The following is a 13,008-nucleotide window of genomic DNA, read 5'->3' as shown; positions in this document are numbered from 1 at the left end:
AATATCCTGGTTATTGTATGTTAAAACATGCCTATTAAAAAAGAGACCACGCTGAGGCTTAGTCACTCTCTGATTAGCCTCATTTTAGAGCCCATAAGCCATAAATGCTCAATTACACTCCTGTTATTGTATTTTAATTTGTTAAGAATTGGCATTAAAGAAAAAAGTTGTAGCAAGTTGATATTTTTAAAGGAGTAACTATGCAAGAAGGAATTCATTATTTACAAGCATTAACTTTGGTTTTGGGACTTGGGTTTGCCTGTTTGGAGTAAATGTTAATGGAAGTAAATGAAAGATGCTTAAGAACAACCTTTTTCTTAAAATAACCTTGACCCTTGGCCCTGTACTGACCAAAGGCCACTTCCTTCTTCCGTGTGCTTTTTGTCGGCCATCCTCGTGGTGAGCTTGGTCACGAGACTTCTACATTTCTTTCAGTCTGCTTTATCCTTTAGCCTAATTTAATGATAATAACTTTCTTTCCATCCATTGTCCTCATCCTTTCAAAACCACAACTTTTTTCATAGTAGATTATATTTGCGGCAGGGGGTGGGGGGGAGGGGTAGTCGAAGCATCTTGCCTTTCAAGTGGAGTCTTTAGTCTGTTCCCAGCTAGGCACAGCCCACCCCTTCTCCAAACCTGTGATGACCCTCCTCCTAGATGCCCGTGGCCGACCCCGGCAGATGTCCCTCCCTAAGCTGCCCTGGGAGATTAAATGCACAGCTGGGCAGCCCAGGGTGCATCAGCACCTCTGCTCCTGGCTTCCCCGGCTGACAGCATACGTGCCGGTGCAGATGCTTCTCTCCGGATGGTTTGTCATTGCTGAGGAAGGCCCAGCCTCGCCCCTCCCTGGAGGAGCTGATCTGAATTTGCCCCTGCTTGGTGCAGCTTCTGATCCTTTGTTTGTCTTCAGTCCCACGTTCCTCCTGATTCTAGCCTCAGCTTTTTGACCTTGAGCTCTGCACTAAGAATTGGCCGTTTGAGGTCTGTCCTTAGGAAGTCACCCTGGATGCTGCGTCATCATCTCCTGGGCTGCTGCTTGGTGAACCTTCCAGGGTTCTGTAATCTCCATCACAAGGCCCCCGTTCACGTTATGGAGTTTCTCTTCCAGCCCTTCCTCCTGTGTTGAGAATTCGCCCACTCCCTTTCCTGAGTCTGGGGTGGCTCCCATGCGGCCACAAGTCCAACTGCTTGGGTTTCAGGTGAGGTCTGACACTCAGAGCTGGCCCTCCCTCCTACAGATGCTGGAGGGAGGACAGTTCTCTCTGTCCCGTACGGTCCCAGCGACCCATATGCGGGTTCTTCCCCCTGTGTTGGAATCTAGTACTTTGAGTTCCTTTTTGTGCCATAACTTCTGTCAGCAAACTTCCTACTTGTGGTTAAACCAGTGACTGCTTCTCAACCCCTTCACCTTATGGAATATGGACATTGTCTTGCAATTAAAAGAAGCCACTGGAGTCCTTCTCTTGGCTTCCCTAGCACCTTCTGTGCGCTCTGAAGCTTCTGCCGTTCACCTGGACTGACTTTCCTCGTCCTGCAGGCCGAGGCCTCTGACCCGTGCACTTTGCCGGTAGACCTTCATCTAGTTCTCTCTCTGTATCTGTTGACTCTGTTGATCGGCAATTATAAGGAAACAGCTCGCTTCTCCAAACTCCCTGGGTCGCTTGCAGTCGCACGCCGGATCGTTTGGCAGTTCTTCTAAAATTAGATCGACGTGAACTTTATTGTTTATCATCAGTACAGATTTATTGGTCTTTCCCTTTATATCCTAAAAGGAATCCACCAAGATTCTGCCAAGGAAGGAATCTGTTTATTTCATTTCCTGGTTAGTCTTAAAACACTTGAAATATTATTTACCCAAGAGTGATTTAGATTGTATTCTTTCTTCATGTGTGATGTTGGTTTAATGATATATCTGCAGAGACAGGGGGGTTCATTGCCCCCCAAGATGTATGAAAGGGTCAGTAACTCCTCTAATTTGTCAAGAGGCCCCTCACTCTGGCTCTCAGTTGTCTTCTCTTTCTCCACCCAACAGCCGATTCTTAGTATTGTTTTCCTCCATATTGAATTAGGTGACGGCACAAAGAATTCCCTGTGTACCTAGACTTCCCTTTAGTTCCGTGATAACTGCTAGTCATTGAGCTCCAAAGTGTAGACAAAAGCAAGATACTTTTTCCGAGTACAGTGAATCACTTGGAGAAACATAATGCTTGAGTAAAAATAATGCGCCTTCTTTTTTAGCATCCAGCTCTTCTGTGACCTTCGTGTGTTTTCAGCACTGTACCACTGACCCCCTCAGACATCTTCCTGAACAAAATGCTTGACCTCTTACTTAGAGTTTTCACCTGAGTTCCCACCAGACAACTTCAGTCTTACCTAGATGTCTAATGGTATTGCTCTCGGAGACAAAAAGGTTATTACAAAATAGTTCCTACTCCAAGGAATTTTACCCAAAACTTACAGGAAGAGCCCAGGTTCCTAATGTACTATCTAATGTGCAGCAGCTCACAAAATAGTATTTCATGTCCGTACTGGTGTCTCATCCTCCTGGGTAGAAGGCATCGACTGTGTCTCCTGTATTTCCAGGGCCTGGGTTAGTTCAGGACACAGAGACAGAGCTGATATCAGTGTAATGATGATGCCACCAGTACAAGACAGATCAAAACCTTATTTTTAAGCGCTTGCCACCGTGGAAGGGTCATAGGATTACAACTCAGGATGTCTGATAGAACCTCTTGTCCTAGATTGTAAAAGGTCTTTCTTTTAATCTCTCTTGGATGTTTAACATTTTGAACAGGATTACATGCAGAATGTTCATGGCAAAGAGATTGATCTTCTGAGAACCACTGTGAAAGTCCCAGGGAAGAGGCCGCCCCGAGCCACATCGGCCTGCGCGCCCATCTCCAGCCCGAAAACCAACGGTCTGTCCAAGGACATGAGCAGCTTGCACATCTCACCAAATTCAGGTAAGCTCACAGCCAACATGCTGAAGAAATCCAGCGCAATGGCAGCAATGGGTGGTCCTGGCTGGAGGACAGTGCCGAGGTTTTTGGATTAAGTGGAGATTTTGACCATTAAGGTTGTAGACTAAGGTTTACAAGTCTCATCTCTTCTGTGGATGATTGTTTCCGCTACACCCTTGGGTTCCTGGACTGCCAACAAGCAAACTGTGGCACTTTGAGTCACAGCTGCACAAACCACTAGGCTTTCCCAGGGCTGGGCGGTTGAAAGTCACGTTTTACACGTGATGGAGGTTTAAGGGCCTTCTAAAAAACATGAATTCATTGTTAAGGTGTCAAGGATTAGTATTAACTAATTTGTAGTGACTGTGTTCAGAAAAATGGAAAAGCCATTTGGAGCAAGATTTAAAGGAAACCCCTGGGCCTGTATAAAAGTTCAGATTCTCTCAGTTTTCTCTTGTAACTGTTATGTGATTCTTTCACACAATTTTGGTTTTCTTTATCCTCTTTTAAGGGAGAATTTGGTTTTTGCTCAGGATCAGAGAAAGTTAATGTTTTCTCGGAATAGATGTGTTGAGAAATTCCTGGCTTCGGTGTGCAATGCAAACCATTCAGAGTGTCGTGGTTTGTTTTTGTTTAAGAGTCTTGGCAAACTGTGCTGTGGCTTTTACCTTCCCATGATCGCTTATCAGAGAAAAGGTGGTTAGAACCACTTTAAGTCTTCCACCAACAAACTCAGACTCCTCCAACATATGAAATCCCTTCACAGATTTCAGTTGTTTCCTTTCCTGTCTCCAACCTACATCTGATCTTCTCAAAATAGATTTCTGTTCTGCAGTCATTCCTAGCATATGTCTCTGCTTCTTAAAGAAATTTTTTCCTTTCTGAAATGTTAAATGTTTTTAAAGAGGAATAATGCTGACCCCACAGTTCCATGGCATGAATAACATTGTTTGGCAAAAGGAGGGTAAGAAAAAGGGGACAGAATTCGGGGTGCAGCAGCCTGGGTTCTACTGCCCGGTGCTGCATGGTGTTGAGCAGGTAACTGAACCATGTTTTACATTAGGCTGATCTTGCCTGGCCCTGCCCCCATCACAGAGGTGTGACGGCAGGTGCTGTGGAAACTCATGAAGCACAATACAAACATCAGCTCTTGTGACTAATCAAAATAAAACTGGCCTTTCTGATAACAGAGACATTAGTTCATTCTAGAAAGGTGATACGGTTACTTTATGTGGTCTCATGACCTGCTGACCTTCCTTCCAAGTGGTACGTGAGTTCTCCTTTTCTAGATGGTGTGCTAACTCCGTGGGGTGGGAGGAGAGAAAAGCGCCCAAGAAAAACTATGTTTCTATACTGAATGAAAAGCTAATGTCTTCGTTAATTAATTTATTTGTTCAGAAAGTCCTTGCTGAGCACCTGTTCTGTGCCAGGAATTGTGCATTCTGTGGATGCAGAATCCCTGACCCCCAGAACTCCTGTGCGAGGCAGCCACCCTATAACCAGCCACTTCCCCTTCTGACCATTGGACACATCTGTCCATTTATTTGTTCAAGTCAGCAAGCACGTGTGGGGTTTCTGATGTGCGCCAGTCACTGTCCCGAGCTCTGGGGGTACAGAAAAATGAGGCGTGGCCCCTATCCTCTGGAATCTCACCCTCTGGGGGGTGGGAAAGGTGAGCAGATGAGCCAGTGCAGTGCAGCAGCTCATAGGAGGTGTGAAGGCCCCGGGGTGATGTGCTCGGCTTCACCCCAGGAGGTGGGGCAAGGCTTCAGGGCTTGAGGGATGCCTGTGTGGGGTGTGAAGAAAGGATGGGAACTTGCCAGGCACATAGGATGAGGGAAGAGTCCTGATGATTTGAAGAAGTGTCGGCTATGTAAGATTTGGAGTTTGAAATGTCATCTTGAGACATCTTTGGGGCTTAACTGCCACTTACTGTCCTAGGGAAAATGTAATGTTTGATAACAAATAGAAAATACAAAATGCCACGTGAACTTTATCACATCCCCAGAGGAGGTTATGTCATGGGCCTCGGCTAGGGATTGAGTTTTCAATGCCCAGTTGCTTTCTCTTTAAGATTCTTGCTGTTGGGTGAATGGGAAGATTTGGGTCACGATTGAAATCCCTCTTCCATGGTCACACCCATGGTCGGTTTATTACAGCACATCCTGTCGACCCTAAGCTGGGGAAATCCCCATTCAAGGAGCCTGGTAGATGTTTCATCTTCTTTGGGTCACAAGTAGGGACTCGGAAGTGGGAATATGATGTGCGCAGGAGCACAGCACCACTGTGCTGTGGAAAGTCCCTCATGGTCACAGCAGTGCCCAGGGGTGGTGCCCTCAGCTAAGCCTGTGGGCAACGTCCTTGGCTGGCATCACCCAGAGCTCTACCCTGTTGTTCATAGAACTCTCTCACGTGGAGAATTCCAACCCAGCAAATTTAATTTCAAGTAAATGGATGCTACTTTTAAGTGATGGACTTTTAGCTAAAGATAGGTATTAGTTATTTTAGAGCTAACTTGCCGAAGAACTTAACCCACTACTTAACCTCATCTTTCATTCTCAACTCATTTGAATTCTGCCATTTTGTTTTAGACCTCTGGAGTAACTGGGCGTCTTTTGTTTCTTTTTAGCTTTTTTCTTTTTTATTCGTTTTCTATCTCCATGTTATGAATTAGATCAATGTTATGTGCCTTCCTTTCTAGTCATTTTTTTCATTCACATAGACCTGATACACACTTGTACTGAAATCTTTGTGTGTAACTTACTAATGTCTTAGCATAAAAGTCCATAGGCAAAGTGACTCAGCCAGTGGATATAAACACTTACAAGATTCTCCATACATATTTCCAAATTCATTTCTAGAAAGGTTTTATATAAAATACCCTTCCGTCCATAAAGTGAGTGCTCATTTCACCTCTACACATTTTTAGAATCTATGCTAATATTATAAGCAATAAAAATATCTCGTGTTTTGTTTATTTGGATTTCTTCAGTTAGTAGTGAGGTTGAACAGCTCATATATTTATGGGGTTTTTGTGGTTCTTGTGTTGTAAGTGTGTAGATGTATCCTTTGTCCATTGTTGCACTAGGTGCTTCTCTTTTGCTTACTGACGTGTAATAACTCTTCGTATATTAAGGATAACAACACTTTGTAATATATTTTGCAGCTATTTCCCCAGTTTACTATTTGCTTTTTGAATTTTGTAGCCTTATTTACATACAGAGTTTCCTTCTCTTTAGTATGTAATCGAATCATAAGACTTGTACTTCTGTAGTTTCTACTTTAGATATTTAGAAAGCCTTTAATAATCCTGAAGTAAGATCATAATTCATATATATGTATTTCAGAGTTATAGTTTTATTGTTGCTCCTTTTCCCCTTTTTTATAATTAACCTCTAATCCACCTTTAATTTGTTTGGGTCTATTATATATAATAGGAAATCTAGTTAAACTTTTTATTCAAATATATAGCTAATTGTTCTCTCTCTCTTTGTTATTTCCTTTTCCTGTTGATTCTGTTTGTCACCTTTCTTGCACAACTAACTCATTTAATCAAATTAGCTATGTTTCTGGGCTTGAAAATTTATTCCATTGACCTACTTTCTCCGCATTGTGTAGATTTACCTCATTGTCTTAGATTCATGGCTCAATTTATATCTGGTAACGTAACATATAACATGGTTTCATATTACTCTTTTATTTTATAGTGTTTCTTGGTTATTGCCACCATTTATTTTTTCCAGTAAACTTCAGAATAACTGGAAACCTTTCTCTTCCCCCCTAAAAATAATCTCGTTGTGACTCTAACTGGCATTGCTGTTAATCTATGAATTAATTGTGGAGGAACTGACATCTTAACTATATTGAGTTTATCATAGAACACAATTCTTTCCCAGTTTATTCAGACTTACTATATACCCCTCAGTAAACTTTTAACACTTTTTTCCATTTAGATCCTGTATGTGTCCTGTTAATCCGTTCTATTACTTTATAATTTTTGTTGAAGTGTGAGCTGATACTTGGTGGGGCGAGGGGTTGTCTATTCTATCATCTAATCGGTAAGAAATAAGAACGATCCTAATTTTTGTATTTTTTATATCCAGCCATCTTACTGAACTCTTCCTGAGTTGGAATAATTATCCAGATGTTTCTCTCAGTTTTCTAGTGTGCAGTCATAATGCATTCCATGTTTCAAACATTATGATGCCTAACTGTGTGTCAATGTTGACTTTTAGTTTCTCCCAACCAGTTTAATGATTTGGATACCTTATTGCTTTGCCTCCTGTACCATTCACTTACCATCATCATTGAGTCTGCGGCACGCCCAGCCCTGAGGAGTGCTCTGGAGATTCAGGGGGCCCTCCCTCCAAGGGCTTACACTCCAATGGGGGGTGGAAGAATCAGAAGATAGACACACAAGCAAGACCACTGAAGCTGGTGATCATTGCTAAAGGGTCTAAAAGGGGCAACTGGATAGAAAACTACTTGCAGGAGATGGTGGTCTTACATTATTCCTAGTATCGGGGAGTGGTTGGCCAGTATTGGAATGCTGACTACCTTTCAAACATTAAAATGCTAGAAATGTGATGCTCTTAATACCGAGTTTCGAGTTTCGCCAGGGACTTGGGGAAGAGGAGGAGAAACACATTGTCATGCCTGATACTGCATACCTGCATACTGATAACCCAGCCTGGGTCTCATCTGGGGGCTCGCGAGTTAACCAGAGCAGAAGAGCTGCCGTGAAGATGGGGTGGCTGCCAGCTCCATTGGGCACCTGTGGGATGCAGGCACTGCAGGCTGAGGGACACGTTCAGGAAGAGTTGCCCAGTGGCATCCCCACCACCAGCCCCACTGGGAAAGTGAGCAGCATGCCTGGGGAGGATATCCTGATGTGGGTGCTCATGCTTGCAAGAGAAGGAAGCAGGTTGGAAAACGCAGACCTCTGCATAGACCCGGGGAAACATAAACGAATGGCAAGGAAGGGCAGCTCTGACCATGAGGGACGTAATGCAGGTGTGTCAGCCCGCCCATGAACTTGTATTGTTGGTCAAAGACAAACCCGCCAGTTAGCATGCGCCACACACGTGCCCCAGGGGTGCCGAGTCTGTTCAGCCCTGATCTTACTCATAAACATGAGTGGACAGCCAAGACGTTTGTGGACACCAACAGTCAAAATGTGAAAGACCAACATAAGCAAAAGGACAACTGATCTTGGAAGAGAGAGAGTGATAATTTGGGGAAAGAGAACTTAAGAGGAAATTACAACTGGGATCATCAGAAAGATTTAAGAGGTTGGCTTTTGTATTCCAAAATGAAACAAACAGACAAAAGATGACATGAAAAACCTGAGGAGAAAGAGTTCTTGGAAGTTAAGGAGAAAGTTTGCAAAACTAAAAATTTCAGTAGATGGATTACATACTATAAAGAACTTGGCTTAAAGATACTGTTGGCAGTATAACAGAAGAAAATACGCTAGAGGTGACAAAGGAAATGCCAGTGTCTTCCCATCTGAAGAGTCAAGTAACAAACTGGATGGGAGAGGAAGCTCTGTAAACACGGCCAAATCCCCAAAAGCATCGAAGATAACAGGAAGACTGAGGTTACCTATCAAGGAAGAAAACTCTGATAGTCCTTGACCTTCTCAAGAGTAACACCTTGTATTTGTTACAAGAACAAATAATTTTGAATCTAGAAGCTTATGTAGAGCCAAACTATTATCAATCAAGTGTGAAGACATTTTTAGGTCACATACAGGGATATAGAACACTTCCCTCTCAATGGATTTCTGAAAAAATTACTTAAGCATCTACTGCAAGAAGAAGAAGAAGGAGAAGGAGGAGAAGAATCGAGAAGATATTTCTTTATTCAGACCTGGTTAAATTCCACCTTCCCCATCACATCTTCCCCTTCCTCCAAGGTCACTTGCTGAGGATGCCCAGGGCAGTATCCACCATTTGTGTTCCTTCGGCGTGGAACCTACATTGCCATTCTAATGGGAACCCATCGGAAACCACATTTTAGAGTCTGCCCAACTGTCATTTCAGGGACGCTTCCAGAGAAGGGGGTCAAATGTCCAAAAATATTTTCTGACACGAGTTTTTGGCTGGGTTGGTAGAATAGTATTCATATATGACAGAATATAGGACTGTTTCGGCTCTGACAGGTATCTTGACATTTCAGTAGACAGCAGGAAAACATAATGGCCAACAGTAGGGGCTTTGGAGCCAGAAACACCAAACTGAATCCCATCTTCCCCATCTTAGGACCTAAACCCCAGCTTCCTCATCTTGAAAATGGGAAAACAGTGCCCACCCCCATCCTTGTAAGGATAACACACTGCATGCCTCTCCAAAGCCTGACCCGGGGTGACTCTTCAGAACTGTATCAGGAATCCATCATAATAGTCGTGCTCATCACTAGTGAAGAAAAGAAAGGAAGAGGGTTGAGAAATTATGTTTTTGAATTAATTTTGGTAAATGCCATGAAGTGTTCATGTAGCCTTTGAGTAGACATAGTGGGTCAGAATCAACTAAACCCACACCCTGCAACCCACAGCTGCCCCCATGATGGCAGAGAGCTGGGCAGCCAGAGAAATGCCCTTCAGGACTTCCCTGGATCTGCATGGGGGGCTCTGCTCCAGTTCTGTGTGTCCATCCTCTCTTTATTCCTGTGTTCGCCGTAACTCCTGGTTGCGACATTTGCTTCCCAGATGACAGCTATCTTCTCATCCCTATAGTGTGTCTTTGTTGGGTATTTGCAACTGTGGGTGTGTTTTTATCCTAACCAGATTGATGCTGAGACCTGCGTGACGGGGAGACCTTTCTGCCTCGTCTTCTACCCCCGCACCCCCCCGCACTCAGGCCCCCAGCGGTTTCAAAATATGAAAGCCGTCTGGAGGGTCGAGGCTGATTTTCCAGGGGTGGGGGCAGGGATCTCAATGTGTTTTGAGTATTGAACCGCTGTGGACATCGAAAGTCTCAACCATGCTGTGTCCCTCCACACTTCAGTAATCAGGGCATCCAGCAAACCCATAAAAAACCCAACTAATAGCATGAATATTCAGTGACCTAGAATAGTAATTAGTGTCATGAATATTAATGTGATCGGACTTGCTTTTTCCTCTCCTCTTTCTCTCCCATCCTCTTTCTCCCTCTCTCCCTCTCTCTTTTTTTTTTCCACTTAGCCCGCTCTAAAGATGGGTCATAATGAGAGCATTTAAGAGGGAGCGCGCTCTCCGCCGTGACAGGGACTGGGGTAATAAGGAGAGCTTGATTAACGCGGAACACTTGGGGGAGAGATGAGAGGCTTCACGTGGGCCTGGTCGGGGGAGGCAATGAGACCCCGGCAGCTCTGTTGCTGCTCCCGGAGATTAATGAGGCCTAAGAGTGCATTAGGAACAGTGACAAAGGTTTGATCTAATGGGCTCAGTCATTTTTCCTTTGAGTGACAGACGCACAGAAGTAATTGGCTGTGCAGAATGGCAGCTCATTGGCGGTACTTAAGGACACATTATCCCCGTTGTGTGGCCCGCAGAGGCTGTTTATCAAAACCGCTCACACTGCAGACGCTGAGTCGCTAAGCTGCTGCTACAGTGGTAATAGCTATTTAAAAAAATAATAATAATAACGCAACATGCAACAGCAAAACTAGATCCGTGCTTGTCTTGTAGAGACAAAGTTTCTCTTTGTTTAGTTTCAAATGGGCTAGAAGACATTTTCATAACTCCGGAGCCTGTGGAATCTGTTCTGTGCACCGGATGAGCAGTCTCCTCCCCGTGGGTTGAGTCGCAGGCTCGTTAGGACATCAGGGCCCTTGGTCACCCGATGATTTCCCACACTTTGGATTCTGTTTGCAGCATGAATCCTCCGGTAACATAAATTGGATGCTTTGACCAAACAGCCTTCTAGCAGCTTCGGTGGAGCACTTGCAGACGATCGCCTTCTTGGTTGAGAATTAATTTGCTGGAGAATACTCCCCAAAACCAGTACCACGTGGTGATGTCTGCTTCCATAAACCAGGTTTTATTGGAGTAGGTTTTGACGGCTAATTAATAATTCATTATTTTTCGGTTAAAAACGTTTCGTGGGGTTTCTCTAAGACTAAAATTTGAAGAAGCTGGTGACATCTGAAATGAAATGGCTCTAAAGTTGTTCTTTGATTCTTTATAAGAGTTTTGGCATCTGCTTTCAGGAGAAATGCCTTCTTACTGTTAGTGGTTTCTATGTTTAGACGACTCTCCCACTGAGATTTAGGCAAATGTGTGCTACATTGTTTCCATCATTAAATTGTAAACTCTCTGAGGCGTAGACCATTATTTCTCTTCCTTTGTTGTCCTCTCCTAGCTTCGTGACCTAGCAATTATTTTTGCATTAAGTAAATATTCCTGAGTATCGCCCATCATGTGAGATGTAAGTGATAAATATTGAGAGTAAGTATTGTTTGCTTTCAGATAACGGTTCCTCCATTGCAACATTCCGTGATCAAGATTACTGGGGTACAGTTCACATATAAATCAAAGCCATGCCTTCCAGTTTAAGGAGACTGTCTTCAATCATTTGAACTCTAAATGGAGTGTTCTTTTGTGTAAGAACTGACAAAAGCAAGTTAATCCTTGATGATTTCCGTTAAAAACGTAGAAGGATGAGGGAGACAGTGAGCCATACATCTCTATGGGAACAGATATCCCGATAAGTAAATAAAAGTTGCTTTAGAAACTTTTCCCCCATCTCAAAAATGTGTGTGTTCAGTGAAGAATAGTGTTTCAGCTGTTGACATGATGCTTTCAAGATTGGGAAAATGGTCAGCCCTGGGAGAGCTCTAGGAAAGAGGGCGGCTTTCACTGACCCAACGGCCTTCAGCAAGGTAGCTGGCCGGGGCCTCGGCTGGGACCAGGGCCTTGGGTTAGAGCCTTTCTGTGCTAGGGTCAAGTCTGTGGTTGGCCCACTTGCTCCATAATCATTCCCACATTGGCAGAGGAGAACTTTTCCAAGTCATGGATGATGTTTTAGTCATGATGTTGTACCAGCTCCAAACCTTGTGGCCTGGCATTTTGAGAAACCATGCATACAGAGACCGCGCTTCTCTCTCTGGAATATTCCTAGTGAGTGGTTAAACCCCAAAACATCCTGGCCCACAGACAAGCAGCTCCCCTTCACATCATCAGAGTTGCAAGCATGGAGTTCCTCAGTGCCCTCAGCCCCTACAGGCTCTCTCTGTTCCATCCTAAGAGATGGTTCTATGAAGCCTGGATGGGAGAGGAAGAAATCCAAGTGAGCACTTCTGGGGGTGGGGCTGTGTGGCCACCTCCCTGAAACGGCTTATAAAATTCGGTGAGAGCCAGGGAAGACTTCCCTCAAAGCAGTGCTGTCAAGTCACACTGAATTTTGTGCGAAACACACCTATTGTAGGTATCAGATGGAGGAGAAAGAATATTTTAAAGACAGGACTGTTATTCATGGCAAAGGAGGAAACTGAACTATTGAATTAAGTTGTTGCGGGCATAGAACCAAATAAGAAGCTAGGAGAGAAGATGATATGAGCATCTTGGACTTTCTGTTTTAGAAAACATTATTACTTGAGTGCTATATTCATATTTTATTGCTTAAAAAAATCCTTAGTTTTAGCCTCCTTTTGTGTAATGTCACAATACCTCATTATAACTGTATTGCATATAAACTTGTTCATGTAACCCGTACCAAGAAATGGCTTGTAGGTAAGTAAGCATTGTGGAAGCATCACATGCATAAGTAAGCATTATGGTGACAGTCTCCATAGACACCTTCAGAATCTGTAGGAGCAAGTGTTCCTCAGGCAGATAGATATAAATGGGCAGGATGAGAAGTGCAGGTGTCGTTCTGCAATGATGAATGCTGGGACACCCAACTGGAAAAAGCAGATTTTGTCATAGCAATAAATATTTAAACTCTTTCCAAATATCAGAACTTACCTTCTGATTGTGCTTAATATTTTCTTCTTAATTTATACCAAGCACCAAATCCTATCCATCCCCAAGGTGGAGCAGCATCCCAGGGATGGGATGTAAGCAGGA

General features: G+C 43.6%; 1 protein-coding gene across 9 annotated transcripts in view; it reads left to right on the top strand.

Moving 5' to 3' along the window:
- AGAP1 (ArfGAP with GTPase domain, ankyrin repeat and PH domain 1) overlaps nucleotides 1-13,008 on the top strand; it is a 555,073-nt gene that overhangs the window by 375,026 nt on the left and 167,039 nt on the right. For all 9 annotated transcript variants that reach the window (XM_060151780.1, XM_060151784.1, XM_060151782.1 and 6 more), the window contains one exon: nucleotides 2,795-2,963. In XM_060151780.1, the coding sequence (XP_060007763.1) occupies nucleotides 2,795-2,963 (169 nt within the window). The remainder of the gene's footprint in view (nucleotides 1-2,794; nucleotides 2,964-13,008) is intronic.

This window comes from Lagenorhynchus albirostris, chromosome 6 (assembly GCF_949774975.1).
Source record: "Lagenorhynchus albirostris chromosome 6, mLagAlb1.1, whole genome shotgun sequence".
Lineage (NCBI taxonomy): Eukaryota > Metazoa > Chordata > Mammalia > Artiodactyla > Delphinidae > Lagenorhynchus > Lagenorhynchus albirostris.
This window is presented reverse-complemented; position numbering and strand designations above follow the sequence as displayed.